Source organism: Rhinatrema bivittatum, chromosome 18 (assembly GCF_901001135.1).
Source record: "Rhinatrema bivittatum chromosome 18, aRhiBiv1.1, whole genome shotgun sequence".
NCBI classification, from domain to species: domain Eukaryota; kingdom Metazoa; phylum Chordata; class Amphibia; order Gymnophiona; family Rhinatrematidae; genus Rhinatrema; species Rhinatrema bivittatum.
Genome location: NC_042632.1, coordinates 54,518,155 through 54,538,066, shown reverse-complemented (window position 1 = coordinate 54,538,066; position 19,912 = coordinate 54,518,155). Strand labels below are relative to the sequence as shown.

The 19,912-nt window shown below is 42.8% G+C and overlaps 1 protein-coding gene across 12 annotated transcripts in view; it reads left to right on the top strand.

Annotated features, from left to right (window-relative positions):
• The window catches only part of NSG2 (neuronal vesicle trafficking associated 2), a 64,696-nt gene that overhangs the window by 30,944 nt on the left and 13,840 nt on the right, over positions 1–19,912 (top strand). For all 12 annotated transcript variants that reach the window (XM_029583667.1, XM_029583673.1, XM_029583665.1 and 9 more), the window contains one exon: positions 1,056–1,175. In XM_029583667.1, coding sequence (XP_029439527.1) covers positions 1,056–1,175 — 120 coding nt within the window. The remainder of the gene's footprint in view (positions 1–1,055; positions 1,176–19,912) is intronic.

Below are 19,912 nucleotides of genomic sequence, written 5' to 3'. Positions count from 1 at the left end.
AGTGCATGTCTGATACTGATGACATAATGCTGATATAAAGATAGTCTTGATATGGTTGGTTTTTGTAGTTTTAGATAAGGATGTATGTTGGAGTAAGGGTAATAACATCTAACACACCTCTCATCTTCTGTTGTGGTCACTCCTAGATACCAATATTTGTTTGTTTAAGTTGTGTACAATTTATCATTATGTGCATTACTTCCATTTTTCAATACAAATTTTCATGTTTTGGTCTTTATGTTGTATATTTAACTTGTTCAGTTGGGCCTGAAGTTCCTTTTTTGCCATTGGAGCTAGGTCAGCTGCGTAAAGTGGTTCATTAATGGTATCATTCTCCAATGGGTTTGCTTTTTTACAGGTACTATCAGTGTAAATAATGCAGAGGTGTCATTATCCTGCACTAAAGTATGAAAAATCGATGTCTGCCTCTACACATTGAAATGTAGACTATTTCGCACTGGCAGCATCATGAGCTGTACTATTTCTCCTATTTGACTCTTTTTCACAAAGTGTACATTTCTCAAAGATGCATTTCTTGGATTCACAAAGGCACATTTTTCATAAAAAGATAACTAAAAAGTATATGACACCTATGATTAAAAATGGGGAGCATTGCAAATGCTTAGCATTTATATGAAATAAGTATGGAACAGCTGTTTAGCGAACGCGTATAGCCCCAAGTTACGAAGGTCTCATCTTGTGTGTCCTGTTGGCTACTTTTTAAATCCTGGTTCCCTCCTTTTGTGATTATTTCATACCTCAGTGTTTTTTTGGTTTATTTTTTTGCGAACAATCCGAGTTTTAAGCATCCTTAACTTGATTTTAGTAGCCAGATGTTTATTTCTGAGTAAGGTCCTCTGGGATCAAGAATGAAAGTGTTTCCATGACAGCCGCTTCAAGTGGCTGTTTGCATGTTTGTCGAGTGTGATAATCAAGAAGAATTGTGAGATCTTGACTCAGATAAAAGGCACTGCATCCATTTGAAACATTGTTATTCTTAATTAAAGACTGGATATTAAAAAATAAAACCTGAGAAACCTCTTGCATTATTTCAGGTGGTAGTTAAAACAAGAACAGAGTACAAGTCGGACCAGAAGAACAAAGGTAAACTTCGGGTGCCAAAGATTGCTGAATTTACTGTCAGCTTCACGGATGGTGTAACAGAAAGATTAAAGGTAAGAACTGTCAGGATAAACTACAGCTTTGTGTCTGGTTGTAGAGGTATAAAATCCTCTTGGAAATGTAAAGATTTAGAGAGAGGAAGATAGGGAGCATACTGCTCGTGTGCGCCCATTTATTTATTTACTTATTTATCGAGTTTTATATACCGTTGTCGGTTTCACCATCACAATGGTTTATGCGTGTATATGGGTGCATGCAAAGTCACTACTGTATTTTATAACCAGCGTGGGCACGATATGTGCAGGTTATAAAATACGAGTACATATGTGCGCACAAATTCTCCTGTATGTAAAACCACGAGCTGAGCAAGTTTGGACTTATCTGAATTAGTTCCAATTTATCCAGCTAAGTACTTATCCGGGTATGTAAGATAGTTGGCTAAGTCTAAAAAGTGCTACTTAGCCAGATAAGTTTTAAATTGTGACATATCCAGCTAAATCCGATAGCCGGATAAATAGCGCTGTTAGACTTCTCCAGCTAAATCTGATAACCGGATAAATAGCGCTGTTAGACTTCTCCAGCTAAATCTGATAGCCGGATAAATAGCGCTGTTAGACTTCCCCAGCTATCTTACTTAGCTGGATAAATAGCGCTGTTAGACTTCCCCAGCTATCTTACTTAGCCGGATAAATAGCACTGTTAGACTTCTCCAGCTATCTTATTTAGTCGGATAAATAGCGCTGTTAGACTTCCCAAGCTATCTTAGCTGGATAAATAGTGCTGTTAGACTTCCCCAGCTATCTTACTTAGCCGGATTAATAGCGCTGTTAGACTTCTCCAGCTATCTTATTTAGCCGGATAAATAGCGCTGTTAGACTTCCCCAGCTATCTTACTTAGCCGGATAAATAGCGCTGTTAGACTTCTCCAGCTATCTTACTTAGCCGGATAAATAGCGCTGTTAGACTTCCCCAGCTATCTTATTTAGCCGGATAAATAGCGCTGTTAGACTTCCCAAGCTATCTTAGCCGGATAAATAGTGCTGTTAGACTTCCCCAGCTATCTTACTTAGCCAGATTAATAGCGCTGTTAGACTTCTCCAGCTATCTTATTTGGCCGGATAAATAGCGCTGTTAGACTTCTCCAGCTATCTTATTTAGTTGGATAAATAGCGCTGTTAGACTTCTCCAGCTAAATCTGATAGCCGGATAAATAGCGCTGTTAGACTTCCTCAGCTATCTTACTTAGCCGGATAAATAGCACTGTCAGACTTCTCCAGCTATCTTACTTAGCCGGATAAATAGCGCTGTTAGACTTCTCCAGCTATCTTACTTAGCCGGATAAATATTTTAAATAGCGCTGTTAGACTTCCGCAGCTATCTTATTTAGCCGGATAAATAGCGCTGTTAGACTTCCCAAGCTATCTTAGCTGGATAAATAGCGCTGTTAGACTTCCCCAGCTATCTTACTTAGCCGGATAAATAGCGCTGTTAGACTTCCCAAGCTATCTTAGCTGGATAAATAGTGCTGTTAGACTTCTCCAGCTATCTTATTTAGCCGGATAAATAGCGCTGTTAGACTTCCCCAGCTATCTTACTTAGTCGGATAAATAGCGCTGTTAGACTTCTCAAGCTAAATCTGATAGCCGGATAAATAGCACTGTTAGACTTCCCCAGCTATCTTACTTAGCTGGATAAATAGCGCTGTTAGACTTCTCAAGCTAAATCTGATAGCCGGATAAATAGCACTGTTAGACTTCCCCAGCTATCTTACTTAGCTGGATAAATAGCGCTGTTAGACTTCCCCAGCTATCTTACTTAGCCGGATAAATAGCACTGTTAGACTTCTCCAGCTATCTTACTTAGCCGGATAAATAGTGCTGTTAGACTTCCCCAGCTATCTTATTTAGTCGGCTAAATAGCGCTGTTAGACTTCCCAAGCTATCTTAGCCGGATAAATAGCACTGTTAGACTTCCCCAGCTATCTTACTTAGCTGGATAAATAGCGCTGGTAGACTTCTCCAGCTATCTTACTTAGCTGGATAAATAGCGCTGTTAGACTTCCCTAGCTATCTTACTTAGCCGGATAAATAGCGTTGTTAGACTTCTCCAGCTATCTTATTTAGTCGGATAAATAGCGCTGTTAGACTTCTCCAGCTATCTTACTTAGCCGGATAAATAGCGCTTAGACTTCTCCAGCTATCTTACTTAGCCGATCAAGTGAGACACACTGGCCTTAGTGAAGAGGTTTGATTTAAGCTCAGCTCTTAAAATTGCACCACACCACAATGAGCAAGCAGCTTTATAAGCTGACTTAAAGGAGCTGTACTCAGCCAAGCAACTTGCTGTAGTGCATGGTCCTTTGTTGTGCCTTTGGATCACAGCCTCTTTAGTGCCAGCTTAGGGGGAAGACATTGACGTTTGAAATGAAGTTGCAAAATATAATGTTCAAAGAGCTGATATCTGCAGTAAAGCGGTGCTGCTTGGCTTGGACTTCTGCCAGTCAGCATGGTGGAGTAGACCAGTTTGCAGAGGTGCTAGCACGTATGGTTTTGCCTGTTCAGTGTATGGGAAGATGCTGAGAGCTGCACTCCTTCTCTGTAACTGGATTTTGTCATACAGAAGGGCTGAGGAAGGTAGCAAGTTCCTCAGACTAGCAGAGTTTTTTGTTCCATCTCATAAAAGACACTGAAAGGTGCAGAAAAGCAATAAAAATGATCAAGGTTGTTGAAGAAAGGTTAAACAGGTTAGGAGGAGAGATGAGTGAGGGGGGGATATGGTAGAGGTTTATAAAACCCTGAGTGGAGTGGAATAGGAAGAAAGTATTAGAGGACCTGGGGCACTTCATGAAACTAACAGGAAACTAACAGGAAGCAGATTAAAAACAAATTGGAGAAGGTATTCTTTTTCACTCAAAGCACAGCCATTCTGTAGAATTTGTTGCCGGGAGGCGTGGTCAAGGCATGTAGCATAGCGGGGTTTAAAAGGGTTTGAGAAGTTCCTGGAGGAAGAGTTCATGCAGCAGACCTGGGGTAAGGCGGCAGCGCTTATCCCTGGAATGGCTCTGCTGCCAGGCACTTGTCAGCTGTTGGAGACGGGATGCTTTGGTCTGACTCAGCAGGGCACACCTTGTGCTCTTTTAAAGGCATCGTTCTCCCTTCCTGGTGGACGTGGGCAGGGGGATGTGTATTTGGAGTTCTTACTTTGTTCCTGTAGACGTTATGTTGTAAACCTGTTAGATAATTATCTAGTAATGTAATTGCTGAATTGTTAGGATTTAGGGGCAACGTTTAGTAAGTTTTGGGGATATTGTGGTTTTTCTATTTGGGATATATAATTTTAGTTTGCGTTTTGATGTATTTTATTGTTACCTTGAATTACTGCGACGTCAGTCGCATTGGTGGTGCTGGTGGTGGTGGTGGCACAATCTAACTAACTTACCACTATTAATACAGCTAGATGTCTTTGAATATTGTCCTCCCTATCTACAGCAATAATCCTCAATCTCTGCATCTGAAAACCGAGTGCTTGAACAGAACCCGCTCAGGATGGTTCTAGCCTGTCTCCCTAGGGGTAGTTAAATAAAACAGTGGGTGCAAATTAATCAGCAGGCCCTGGCAGAAGCTGTTTGCTATTATCTTCCATGTAATACTTGTGAAGAACAAGCAGGAGCGATTTATCAGTGCTGACGTCTGGAGCCTGGCTTCCCAGGTCACCGTCCTCTTAGACAGATAAAACCAAGTTTGAGAACCCTTCTCATCACCAGGCAGAGTCTGAATTTCCTCCACTGCTGCTTTCTGTTTAAGGCCTTCCTGATCCCTTTATCTATAGGAAAGAGACAGAACCAAGTTTATTTTATTGCCTTATCTTGTTTAATAAAACACTAGGGAGGCCAATGTGCCATCACAAGCATGAAATGCACTTGCAAATGGTTAACATGCATTCACAATGCTGTGAACATATGCAAGTTAGTTTCTGTGTTAGCATGTGTAAACTAGCTTAAATAAGGATAAGCAAAATTAATGCTAATGAGGTAATGAGGTGCAAAACTTTGCAAAATGACTCTTTACCTGTTAGTGAAGCAATAAAGTATGTATGCAAATGTCTTCACAGATGCATTAATGTAGGGGTGGTCAACTCCAGTCCTCCTCAACAGCCACAAAAAGGCCAGGTTTTCAGGAGATCCACAATGAATATGCATAAGATAGATTTGCATACTGTGGCAGCAGTGCATTGTGGATATGCTGAAAACCTGGCCTGTTTGTGGCTCTTGAGGACCGGAGTTGCCTAAAAGTATCTATACCTCAGGTGTAGTTAAGTTTTTGCAAACCTGTCCACATGAATATGTGCACTTTAGCATCTGCAGTAACACATGCCTAATTTGCATGTCATGAACCATCTGTTAGTGATAAATACTATACATATGCTCATTAATGACTGATATTAGCTCACTTTAGTGTATCGGCTCCTAAGAAATGCTAATAGAGTTCAAACATACAGCCATCTCATTTTTAATAACAGTTCATATAAAACATTTACCAGTGTATAATAACACCAGTTGAAGATGTTGTTTCATTATGTAGTCTACGTGGGAGCCCACTGGCACTTTTTAGTCTTGTGTGGGGTAGGATGTGAAAGAAAATTAGGAGAAAATCGAGGACCGTATATGCAGGCTGTCTGAACTAAACTGTGTGGAAAGGACTAACTTAAAACTATTGTGTGGGGGGGTGGGACTCCAAAACCCCATGTTCCAAAAACAAACAAACCAGTAACATAGTTGATGATGGGAGAAAACATCATTTTGCCCAGGTCTTCCTGTCTACATTGCAAGGATCTATCCCAGCTGGCAGCCATAGAACATGAGATCACCCCTTATCATCCTCCAGTGTGCTCCACCTTCCTCGGTAGATAAGCATTCATTTCTCATACTTTATCCAACACCAAACCCTCCCACCTAATTATCTTACTGCCAGGTTTTGTTATAAGCTCAGTGACTGCCAACATTAGCAAGGCTTTTGCTCAGACATCCAGCCCCCTAGTTACCTGTGGCCTTTCAGGACAGTACCTGGTCACCACCAACTTGCGGGTGGTTTCAGGAAGTTGTAGCCTGCTGGTAGCAAATTGGCTACTCCATGGCTTGTGGTTGCTGTTAGCTCATGCTTCCTTTATTGGCACATTTTGGGTTCTTTAATAAAGTTGCATTATCTAAAGGTAGAAAAACCCAACTAAACTACCATGATTCAAAATGCAGCTGAAAAGGATAATAAATCTATTTATTAAGTACTTGCATACTGCCAACTTTTTAGTCCCACATGGGACTTTCATCAGTGCAATCTCAAACATAAATCACGTTATTATTATTTAATCATTTATATTCCAGTACTGCATTTATATGCAGTAAAAGTTGTAAGGCAGATAAACAATGAACATGAACGTCAATAAAATCCACCATAATATGCAAACAATACAAAAATAATGAGGAAGAAAAGGGGAAAAAATACAAATCAAATCTTAAAATGCTTCAAAATTATACCAAAAAGTGTTTCCATGTAAAAAACACATGCAGCTGCACAATACACACACATTCAAATATCCCCTTCTGTGGTATTCTGCCTGTTCTTCCTCCAAAATTGCTGTACAAGATTGTTCATTACCTCAGTCCATTCTGACTCCTCCTCATCCTTTCAGGCAAGAAGGCAACTCACAGCAATTAAGAAAATAAAATCATCATGCTAAAGTCATAGTTCGGTATACCACATTCCCAGATGGAAAAGCATGCTCACAGTTTGCCCTTATCGTCCCCTCTGTGTTGGATCAATGTTTAAAATAATCGCCTTCTGCAGCATTGCTCCTGGTGACAGTCCACATCAGCTTCAGTATTACTAGGGTAATGATACGCAATCTGCCAAATACATTTAAACAAATACTCAGATGTGCTGCTTGCCTTTGGAAAAGTCAATGTATAGACATAGTTCAGCTGTAATAATATTGATGCCGAAAACCCAACATATTCATAATATCCATATTTAATGAAATAAAGAGAGAAAATGTATTACCATCAACCAGGGAGTGGGAAGGAAACCAAATGCGTGGAATAATCAATTCTAAAATCTTTATCAATTCTTTATTCAAAACTTAGTATTGAAAAATTGTCAGAGTAAGCAATTAATAATATTAGCAGTAGACAAGGCTTTAGTCATGCAAATACAAGAAATTACTAAAGAATGCACGCAAAACTTTAAAAAAATGAGCCATGAAAAGGCATGAAAATGAAACAAAAACAGAGATGAAAATATGTAGATTTTCACTGGAATGTCGTTTATCTTGCTGTATTTTGCTTGGAGAATTTGCTGCGCATGCTGTGGCACCTGCTTCTCAGGTGCACAGAGTGTATCCTGTTTCAAGCACTTGTTAAACCAGCCCTCTCTGTTTGTTTTACTGCATTTGAAAAGAACACAATCATTGTAGCGAAATGATTATTCTCCTTAAAAAAAAAAGAAAAAAGAAAAAGTGCACCAGTAGCTGTGTAGCAACTTAATTGCACTCTTGGTTGTACTGTCAGGGCAGACATCATGATTTAGTGTAAAGTGTAAATGAACTGCAAAGGAAGGCTTTTGTTTCTTTTCATGTCGGGCATTTTTGGAAGGCGTGCAAAGATTATATGGAAAGGCAACATAAGAAGAGCATTTTAAGAACTTCCACAATGCAAGTTTACATTTCTGGAAGGGAATTTCAAAAACTGTTTCTGCAGCAGTAAATCTGGTTGTCTAACTCAGAAGGCAAGAACAGAGCTCTTAAGATCAGGTAAGATTCATTTTGCAGGCCCCTAGTAAGTCATGCACCATCTTTAAAGAATAAGAAGTGAGGCTCCTTGCTTCCCTCCAGGGCTGTATTATCATCAAGCCACCCAGAAACAAATTGTGATAATACAGCAGAGTGAGTCTTTCATTAATAATCTGGAATGGCAACTGGCTGCTGAGATTCCACTTTGGATCATTTTCCAGCTCCTGGTTTAATTTCTGAAGCTGTTTTCTTCTGTTGGTCAGGTGTTTTTTTTCCGTCTGTAATGTCTATACCAACAGACTGGCTTTCCCCATGGTGGAGCCGACCCACCCTTTCTGTTGGGGGTTCCCTTTCATAGAAGGATTTAGGATGCAATGCTGCTGCACCAGTGAGGTTGACTTTATTATTATTAGATCCCTGATAAATGTGAGGCCACAGAGCAGCAGCACCGTTACCAAATCCAGTAACTTTATTATTATAAAACCCACCTCAGTTATATTCCTTAGGCATCGCATGCAAGGCCTAGATCTAGAATGCCAAACCAAAGTATGGCAACAAGGCAGAGAAAGCGTGCACCAGTTATCAGCTTCTGAAATGGAGAGGGGTCGCTGTGGTACAGACGCACAGGTTTCCTTGTATGTTATGCTGCCTTCCAGTACTTTTCTTTCGGCTCACCGACCAGCCCTTCTTATTCACTGCCCCGCGTCCCCCTGGAGTCCAACCACGTGCTCCCATGACAGGATTGGGTGCTACATGCAGTTATGTCTTGTGTGAGTTACCTTCTGCTTCACAGTCCAGAGCATTCAAGACTTCCTTTTCTCTCTGCACGCTCTCTGCAGGGTCTGCTGGAGCTTCTTCAAGGTCAAACAGCATTCTCAGCCTGGGGCTAACAGATTTTAACACCAAAGCACACCATAGTCCTAGTACTTGTAACATACTGTAGCAGTCATAAATCAGATTTTCCTTCCTTTTGCACTTTTCTACTCTACATTTAACATTTTTCTGTAATCTTTTTTTTTTTTGTGTGTGTGGGGGTTTCTTTATGTTAAGAACAATATTAGACTCATATTATCCCTGTCAGCTTGGTTTGCCATCCTTCAGCATTACATCAGGACCTCAAAGACCTAACAAGTAATTTTTCTGTTTGTGATGACACGAAAATATTATTTCTGTAGATGTATTATGTAAAATCAATATGCCATTATCCTGGCAATGCAAGGTAGTGCTATGTACAGACTTAGCCAGAAATTGCCCTGTTATCCCCTTAATGCCATAAGATTGTATGGACTTGTTCTGAAGTGGTATGCTTTCACCCTATCGTTACATTTTTCTTGTACTGAAGGTTTCTCTAGAGAGGCAATATCTCCAAATATGTTTGTTTTGCACACACCATAACAGCAATGAAGCTCACTTTTAATCCAGGGTATGATCTCAGTCTTTCAGATTTACTGCTAGAGCTCTTCTTAATACTTGCATTGTGCCAAAGATCCTCCTTTTAGAGTTCATAGACTACAACATATCAAGGCATGCTTGGAAGTTCTTTATAATTAAGACAAGTAGTGCCTAATACAATTGGGACTATTTTTGCATCTTTCTGTCAAATTTCTAGGTCTCTGATTACATTTATTTTATCTTATTTATTTAAAAGTATTTATATACCTCTTTTCAAATAAGGTTTTATCAAAACGGTTTACAAATATAAATAAAAACAATGAAAATAAAATTAAGAATAAAATATACATAAAATAGTAGCTAGATAGAATACTAGCATAAACAAAATTGTTTTTATAAAATGAAAGAAAAAGAGGTGACTGTGCCATGATTAGAATACAGAATCTGGGAATGAATGTCTTGGTTCTTGGGGATCTTCATTTTCCATTTGTAGTATAAAATAGTTACTTGGTATGGCAATTTGCTTACCTGTAAACAGCAGGATGAATTAGACATAACACATAGGTGATGTCATCTGACAGTGCCGCTATGGATCCGGCTCTCAAAACTCAGTAAAAACTTTATTGAGCATGAGTAGAAGTTCCCATGCATGTACATTGCCTTGCAAGCCCCTCACTTTCTTCCAGAGCTTAAGCTTTAGCAAAGTATTTGATTCTCCAGGAAAGTAGGTGGGTATTAAGTATGGCTAATTCATCCTGCTGTCTACAGAGAACCCTGTTTACAGGTAAGCAAACTTGCTTTCTCTGTTGTCAAGCAAGCACAAAGCCATAATACATGAAGAGTCTTAAGCTGAGGATTATATAGCAGAGCAATTACTTAAAGACAACCTGGCTCACTAAGTAGAGAATGGGAAACTGGGTGAACAGACTGTACAGAACTACTTATCCATAGTACTGTCTTTCTGGGATATGTTGTCCAGGCAGTAGTGGAATGTATATGAATAGACGACCAAGTAGCAGCTTTGCAAATGTCTTCAGTAGATGTGGCTCTGAGAAAAGTCACTGGAGTCCCCATGGCTCTTACGAGATGAGCCTTGTCAGAGTCTATAATCTGTAAGCTAGCCAGTGCATAATAGTGTGCTATATAATCCACCAGCCAATTGGACAGACTTTGTTTGACAACTGCCCTTCCCAACTATTGGGATCAAAGGACACAAACAGTTGAGAAGCTTGATAATGAGGGAGGTTTCTTTAAGTAATATGTCAGGACTCTCTTACAGTCCAAAGAATGAAGAGCCCATTCTGCTTTGTGTACATGTGGTTTAAGAATGTAGGTAGCTCAATAGCTTGATTAATGTGAAATGCAGATACCACTTTTGGAAGGAACTTGGGGTGAGTTCATAGAAGTATGCTAGTATGAAAAAACAAAGTATGGTGAATATAAAACCAGAGCCACTCTTCATGCCGAAATGACAGCCATGAGAAACAACACTTTCCAAATGAGCAAGTTCACTGACTTGAGAAGTTTGGGAGGAGGTCTCATGAGTTGAATTAGGACTAGATTAAGGTCCCAGAGAACTGAAGGTTTACTGACTGGAAGTTTCATGAATTTTGATATAATGGGGTAGAGAGAGATTGGGGTTCCTTCAACTTGCTGGTGAAAATACCAAGATGAACCTTTGACTGAAGAGATGCTGAGGATGAGAGGTAGAATAGATACTGAAGCAAGTCCCTCAGGCCACAGAAGAATGGATCCACTTTTTGAGAAACTGAAATTTGAAACTGTAGGATGTTCTTATTGAAGGTTTCCTGGAAAAAAATAAGAAAATCCTCCACCTCCTTTGGAAGGTGTAAGGAGGAAAATGGCTTTGAGGGCCAGGGGTAGCAGAGCCTGCTGTCCTTCTGAGTGTTAGAGATATTCCCAACAAAACCAGAGACTGGATTGTTAGACAGATGGACAAAATATGGGTACCATACTTACTGTGGCCAGGCTAGAGAATCAGGATTATCCTTGTCTTGTCCCAAAGGTCCTCTAGACAGTCTTGGTGATTAGACATATTGGTGGGTATGCATAGGACTGATGCTCCAGTTTAGCAGAAAAGCATTGGGAACTGATCTGAAGCTGCTCAACTGCATAGAGCAGAATCTTTTTGACCTTCCTGCTGTCTTCTGAGGCAAACAGATTGTTCACCTCTTTCCCTCTTGACTGAACAAGTCATCCATTACTTCTTGATCTAAGAACCAATTGTGTGATTATTTACATTATTTTTACAGTACATTAAACCACAACCTGACAATGAAGAAGGCAACCAAGTTAGACAATTTTCATTGGTCCAGTGGGGAAACATCTGGAAGGAATCCAGAATGGACAGAACCAACTTTTATCCTTCTGATTCGTGATGGATTCTTCTCCTCCTGGGGAGTCCCTTCTCCTTATGATGAGGATGTACTCTCAACATTGGAAGCTCTTGTGGAGGAATATGCACGAGTGTGGAACTTGAAGCTGCCCCACTATGTAAGAAAATTTCTTTCATCTTAGACAGGAGAGATTCTTATCTCCCTCTTCAGCATTTCAGGGCCTAAGGAGGCAAAGAAATTCTTCACTAGCTTTGATATCTGGGATTCTCCTGGCTGAGGGAGCCTCTTTGCTGGAGTTGGAGGGAGAGAGATCCACTTCAGACTCCTAGATTGGCTCTTCCTCACTCAGGGCTGCTGGTAAAGCTGAAGAGGAACCCAGCATTAGAGCAGCTTTGCAGGCAGCTTGCTGTGAAGTGCTCTACCCTAGCTGCGTCGACAGCTCCTGTCAGCTAGCATCTTGCTTCATAGATGGCTCCATTAGCTTGTTCTCTGCCACGATGCCCACTGTGGGACTCTTGGACATATGCACCGAAGTGCTCCACTCCAGTGGCGCTGAGCATGTTCACTGCGCTCTAGAATATGAGCTCCGTGTCGATGACGTGGATGGCATCCAGGAAAGCTCCAGCTCTGGGTAAAATAAATGACTTCCAGGCCATGAAAGACTATGGGACCTGTGCCGATGAGACTATGCCCTACCTTAGCTCCAGCAAAGCTCTGTGCTGACAGCACTAAATGATCCAAAGGGGCTGACCCTGAAGAGGATTCCCCAGGTCACTTGGGCACTCTTTTTGGTGTCTTGTCTGGTGCCTCAGGCCTCTGAGCCACATTCAGTCCCTGACCTGGGCGGGTCCAGAGGTGGGGAGCCTTCCTGTGCTTACGGAGCTGCAAGGGGGATGCTTCCCACCTCCATGTCTTATGCTGAAAGTCTGATGATGGACACTTCACTCCTTGACTAGGAGTGGCTCTGTTGCTTGGCCTTTCGCCAAGGCTTTGAGTTAAAGCCTCCACCTTCTAGGCACAGTACTGCTATGTCCTGAGAGACATCCAGCCACATCTATAGCAACTGGAGGAGCTGTGGTCTGGGCACAAGCACTGTTAGCAGACACATGCAGGCGTTGAGCCCACTGACCGCAGATGTCATAGCCTTAGGCTTCTCCATGCTATTCAAATGTTCTTATAATTATTTCTTTTAAAGAACTTAAAAGATCTGTTGAAAGGCTATGGAGGCAGTGTCAGAAAAATTAGAAGGAATGAGGCAGGTGGGGACACTAAGCCCCAAAAAGTAGGAAAATGTTTGAGAGAGACTGAGACACATCCTTGCAATAGCTTGGTCGAAGCAAACTTGAGGGGCTCACGAGGCAGTGCTTGCATGGGGGAGTGCCCGTGCATGCTCAGTAAAGCTTACTTAGCTCTGAGAGCTGAGTCCCAGGTCTGCACCAGTGAATGACATTCCCCCATGTGTTATGGCTAATTGATGCCTGCTTTGTCTGATTCATAGTATTTACACATTTTCCAGCAGAGATGGATCATGCTACCTTATTCTGCCATTCTGTATACAGGCCTTCTGACATCTGCATGTCACACCCAGCAACGACATGTGATAACTGTTTCCAGTTCTCTGCTCTAGAATCTTTGTCTGTTTGCTAGTTTTTTCTATGCTTGCTGGGAACCGTCTGTGTGTTTGCCCTAAAGTCCTCGTACTGTGCTCTTGACATCATAGAGCTGTCTTAGAGGCTTAACCAGGAATTCTTATGGCATCATCCTTACATTTCTTGTAGAAACATGTTTGAAATCTCCACGCTATCATTCTTAAGTAACATTGGGGTCCATTTTCAAAGGGTTTGGGTGCCTTATGTTAAAATTAGGCATCTAAATCAGGCCTTTTGACAAATGACTAGAGCCAAGTGTTTAAAATTGGTGGCTAAGAATGGGGAAAAATAAGTTAGCACTGTTATTTTCAGTATTAGGCACCTAACTTACTGGGTGATGCATCAAGCTGCGGTAGTGCTCTGACGTGCATTAAACAGTGTATATCACCCAATACTAGCAATAATTGGTATGGTCCAGCCCTGCTACTCTCCCTATTACAATGATCTTCTTTGCATACAATTATGCATAAATAATGCAAATGCATGCAAAGCAGGTCATTATTACTACTCAATTTGATGCAAATATTTTGGCTGACCAAGAGAGTGGTCAGGCACATTAAAATAATCAACACCTTTTCCAAATTTGTTAAATGTAACGTTAGAGCCTTGGGACTCTAAAGCGTGTAACATTTAAAGGGCCGCACCCTAAAAAAAAATAAAAGTTGCGGCTCAAAGATTAGTTGAACCCGGGGCTGCCACTCGAAGTGGCCCTGACTCCTCCATAAAAAAAAAAAGTTTCAAAATCCCACATGATGATGGCCCCTCCCCCAGCTTTCCCTCCAAAGTCGAACGTTAAACTAATTAGGGGTTCAGGGGTGCCCTCCCCACCCTACACCAATAGTCACCTAAAGTAGTTGGGGTAAAGTGTACCCCTCCCCTCTCCCAAAAGGTGTGAAAAAAAATCATTGGGGGTTCAGGGACCCCCATTACTCCCCCTCCCACACCTCCCAAAAGTTTAGAAAGAGCTGAAGGGCTGGGGCACCCCCTATCACCCTGCCCAGTCGATCTGACCTTGCCCCCAGTTTGTGCTCTGTGTCCAGCCCCCAGTTTGTGCTCTGTGTCCAGCCCCCAGCCTGTGCTCTGTGTCCAGCCCCCAGCCTGTGCTCTGTGTCCAGCCCCCAGCCTGTGCTCTGTGTCCAGCCCCCAGTTTGTGCTCTGTGTCCAGCCCCCAGTTTGTGCTCTGTGTCCAGCTCCCAGTTTGTGCTCTGTGTCCAGCCCCCAGCCTGTGCTCTGTGTCCAGCTCCCAGTTTGTGCTCTGTGTCCAGCTCCCAGTTTGTGCTCTGTGTCCAGCCTCCAGCCTGTGCTCTGTGTCCAGCTCCCAGCCTGTGCTCTGTGTCCAGCTCCCAGCCTGTGCTCTGTGTCCAGCTCCCAGTTTGTGCTCTGTGTCCAGCTCCCAGTTTGTGCTCTGTGTCCAGCCCCCAGCCTGTGCTCTGTGTCCAGCTCCCAGTTTGTGCTCTGTGGCCAGCTCCCAGTTTGTGCTCTGTGTCCAGCCCCCAGCCTGTGCTCTGTGTCCAGCTCCCAGTTTGTGCTCTGTGTCCAGCCTCCAGCCTGTGCTCTGTGTCCAGCTCCCAGCCTGTGCTCTGTGTCCAGCCCCCAGCCTGTGCTCTGTGTCCAGCCCCCAGTTTGTGCTCTGTGTCCAGCTCCCAGTTTGTGCTCTGTGTCCAGCTCCCAGTTTGTGCTCTGTGTCCAGCCCCCAGTTTGTGCTCTGTGGCCAGCTCCCAGTTTGTGCTCTGTGTCCAGCTCCCAGTTTGTGCTCTGTGTCCAGCCTCCAGCCTGTGCTCTGTGTCCAGCCCCCAGCCTGTGCTCTGTGTCCAGCCCCCAGCCTGTGCTCTGTGTCCAGCCTCCAGCCTGTGCTCTGTGTCCAGCTCCCAGTTTGTGCTCTGTGTCCAGCCTCCAGCCTGTGCTCTGTGTCCAGCTCCCAGTTTGTGCTCTGTGTCCAGCTCCCAGTTTGTGCTCTGTGTCCAGCCCCCAGCCTGCGCTTGAATCCAGTTCCAGCCATGATGTTTGCCAGCAGGAAAGTCCTACTGGCCCCCAGAACCCAAGGGCCCAACCAGCAGGGGAGGGGTTTATTTAGGCAGAAGACCAGCTCTAGCCCTGCCTTGCAGTCCTGAATCGCTTCTGCAGGGGCGCTCCCTGATTCCAGCCTGTCTGACCGTGACACTTTCCCCTCCTCTGATTAACTCCACCCACTTTTTTAAGCAGGTAATTATGCAAATACTCAGGTTGTCTGCACTTTCACTTGTAGAGCATGCATATTTTTTCATAAGAGGTAATCATTCTACTATGAAGTTACCAAAATGAGACAAAAAAAATAAAAAGGACAGGAAAATCAGCTCTGCCAACTTGTTTGGCAGTGAAAGGGTTGTGAGACTTACCTAGTACAAGAAGAGACTGGTGTTGAGACAGAGCAGCATAAAAATGTCTAGAGGAAGCGTAGAGTGTGCATATTTGTCACTGAACACTCAGAGGCTTGTTCCAGCAGAACAAAGCCAATATCTGATTGCCAACCTTAGATCTGCTCTCTCGCTGTCTGTCTAGTGTGCCGCTCACCTCGCTCTTTCCTCGCTGTGGATGGATGCTCTTTGAAAGGCTGCATTTGGAGGAGTTGCTTCACCATACAATATTGCTTTCCAGAATCAAAAGAACAGCAAAAGAATTGAAATGCGCAGTTTCATCTTTCCGCTCCATGCTTTGATTGTGTCTTCACAAAGTCCATGCTCTCCATCAACTGCAGGCTTACATTCAACATGCAAAAGCTGGATTCATCAGCACTTGAGGTCATTTAAATGATAAGGGTGCAGGCTGCTTCTTCAACCTTAATTCCAATTCTTTCTCCTATGTTATTCTTAATTACTGAACTGTCTACCGAAAGGCAGCAATAACTTCTGCGATGACAGTTCATGTGGGGCTTAGGCAATTATTTCCACGAATTTTGAGTAAAAAAGACGACATTGTTACTATAGTAACTCCTGCATGACTTGGTGGCAGAGAGCAAGCAGATCCTTCCACTTATTAATGCACTAGGAACGGAGTTTCAGCCTCTCTTGAAAGGTGAGGGGGAGGCAGGTTTATTGTCATTTCTAGTTTATGGTCATTTCTTATTCAAGACGCTGATGTCCTTCCTTTATCACTTTGTTGAATACAGTGATTCTTCTAAGGTTAGATTTTTTTTATCTTACGTAATTCTGCAGAACACATATATCAGTTATACACTCGATTTGTGCTGGAAAAAACCAATGTACTGTGTTCTGGGGTTTCTTAAACTGCTAGGTTGTGTTTCTTAAGTCTGTCTATTGAAAAAAATGAAATTGGGAAGGACCACAGGTGAGAGTGAATTCGTAATGCATGATCTGTAATAGCTGGTGTTAATGTCATGACCAATTATTGCGACCATCACATTGAGTGTTACTGAAGTTTGGCAGCTTTGTAAATGGTATTTGTGTGCCCAAAATATGCAAATATTTTGATTTTGAGGGAAAAATGTCTGTGCAGGCCCATATTTACCACTAGGCAATGTAAGCAGTTGATTAGGGGTGCCTTTCCTCCTCCATCCGAGTGGCAAATTCGTCTACGCAGTGCTCAGTCTGAGCAGCGGCAGTTGGGCCCACCCCCTTAAAGATGCAGGAGTGGGCTATCAGTAGTTCAAGTACTGTAGAATTGCTGCTGGCCCACCCCTGCACCTTTAAGGGGGCGTAACCAATAGGACATTGCTTCTGAGGGTGGGAGCAATGTTTGAGAGAGAGAGAGAGAGAGGGGGCCACCCTATGGAGGAGGAGGTGCATCTTTCACCACTCCCCCCCACCCACCCTCCTGTCATATCCCCACCTGGGATGTCAAAGAGGTAAATCAGGCCCTGGTTCTGTGCTTAATTTAGTGCTTCTATCCATGCACTCTACACATGTAATTAAGTTTTCATATATGATGTCTTAATGGCACACAAGATTGACTGATACTCATTACTGCACATTAAAACACATCCATTTTTATAATTTCTGTACAGGTATATAATGTATAAAAAATCTAGAGAGCACATTTATAGTGGCAAGTGTGTTGCTGTAATGTATGCTCTGTATATGAGATGCGTAAAGATCACTCAGTAGTCTTGTTGCTGATGGTGGTGAAAAGGCCTGTTTAATTGAATACAGATACGGCACAGTAAGTTAAATTAAGAGTGACATCATGTACTTTTAAATGAGTGGCTGCCATGCCCATGGGCATATGTGGGCATTGTCTATTACTGGGCACTTGGACCCTCTCCATTCTCCAAGGCGGGCTGTATTATCTTTCCCTTGGTAGGGAAAGGGTGGAGAAGGCCATGCAGGTGACTCACCAGGCCCAACCAACGCTCGGTTGGGCCTTTATCCTCATGGGGGAGTGCACGGTGGAACAATTCAGTGTTGATGGTGCCTCCTTCCCCCTGACAACGTGGCAACCTCACTGCATGGCTGGCAGTTGGGTGGTGCAGTTGGACTGGCTGCCCATGGTGTGGGAGGGAGCTGACTGGAGAACACTGTCTGTCCCTCTCTTCTTTGGATCACTGTCTCCCTGCCAGCTGTTCCTTTTTCTGCTCGTCCACCCTTAGCCTGGCTTCTATAAGTTTGGGTTATCGTTAGATGTACAATGTTAGATGTTAGTGCATCTTGGATCGTAGTTGTACAAATGTTGTGCCTCTCCGTCGCAATGGGTGTTTGAGCCTCTGGAGGTGGGGAATGGAGAGGATGGGTTTTGTCAGCCTGACATGGCGAATTGCTGCCTGTGTAGTGGCATGGAATAGGAGCCAGGGTGGTCCCTGGCTCGGCCCATTAATGGGTTAAGTTCTTGCAATCCATGGAAGGCCTTGGAAGGCTTAACGCCTACTTGGGGGTCGGAGACTGGTGCTGCTGGAGTGGCCAGGACACAGGGTGCATTACCTCAGTGGTCCTTGGTAACAGCTCCTGGTTCACGGGCCGTGCAGGACCTTCCCAAAAGGGGGTGGGGTGAGTTATAGCTATGAATGTTATTTCTGTAAACCGTTGTGATCTTTACATGGAACCACGGTATATAAAATGTCTGAATAAATAGAAAGATGTAATTGGGAGGCTCAACACCTGATTCCTGTAATTGTTCTTGTCTTGTTAATGGAGCTGCAGCTGCGTGCATTTCCAAATCAACTTAATGGTCCGAGTGGATCTGTGAAATGTGTGTTAGAAACAGCCGGAGTTAGACTGGGAACTCGGAGGGTCTGGGATGCCCCTGTTACTTCTTCCCTAATTAGATTTCATACTTACAAGATAAAGTCAGCGTTCAGATGCAACATGGTTATTTTTTTTTCCGTTTTTAAATAATTTTTTTTCTTGCTGCAATCCATAAAGGAGGAAGGCGGAGAAGGCCAAACTATGCTGGATTTTGCCAAATGCATTAGCTGTACTGTCTGAAAACCTGCGGGATAATGGGGAGCTTTCACTGTGTGCATTTCTGCTGCATGCACTAGAGTAGGCTGCCTAGTTAATAAATACTATTTGAGTCTGGTCATCTGGCATAAGAGAAGCATTTGCATGCAGCGTTCAGAATATCCCAAGAGGAAAAGCACACAAAGACAGGATTATGCACTACAATGTTTCAAAAAGAAATAGACTTTTCATTCTCAGGTAGAATTGACTATTACCTTTTTTTCCCCTTCGAAATCTGGAATGCTTCACGTTATGTAAAATAAAATACAGAGAGGGTCCCTCTGTGAAAGAGAAATGTTACATAAATTCTCTTCCTACTGTTTATTTTATTTTATGACCCTCAGTGCCTTGTACAAAACACAGAGGGCCTGATTTTAATAAGCATGGGTTTTACTCCAGTAAATGCAGTTCACTTGTGTAAGTGGGCTTCTGAAATTTGCTTCAATAGTAGTTACATTTATGTCTAAGTCCTTTTGAATGTTCACCTGTAACCTTCTGAAATAAAAATAAAATGTTTAAAAAGCCCACACAAAGTTTGCAATTGATTTTGCAAAGCATTGTGTTAAGATGCAGAGAGACAGTCACCTTCTTTCATGTTGTTTCAAGCTGAGTGGAAAGATTTCGACTAAGAACGGTTTTCATGTAATTAATGGAAAATGGCTTGGGGTATTGCCTCTGATCATTCCAGTTTCCTTATGCAAAGGCGATGTAAAAGAGGTATCTGAGAACAAAAAAACAGAGAAGAAAATGGAGAATAAATACATTTCTTTTCTTCAAGACAGTGACCTGAGACTTAGCAAAATGTCACAGTGCTTAAATATACTTTCTAAAAATACACATTTGTTTTGTAATGAGTTTAGTGCTCAAGAAGACCTGCGGGCCGATTTTAAAAGCCCTGCGCGCCGTAGGGAACTGGGGAAAGGCCCTATCGTGTCGCCGCACGCTTTTCCTAAAATCTCACACCCCCCCCTCGCACACGTGCGCCGATATAAAATTGCCGATTTTATAACATGCGCACGTCGACGTGTGCACCAGGAGCCGCTTGCACGTGGACGCCCGCGCCCGGGTCTAGAAATTCACCTTTTAGCCTGCAGGTTTCCCCTGCTGCTCCTTTTTCAAGAGAGATCACGTCTGGGAATTGAGGAGGGTTCGGTTTCCTTGTGCATTTAGTCTTTGGCTTCTC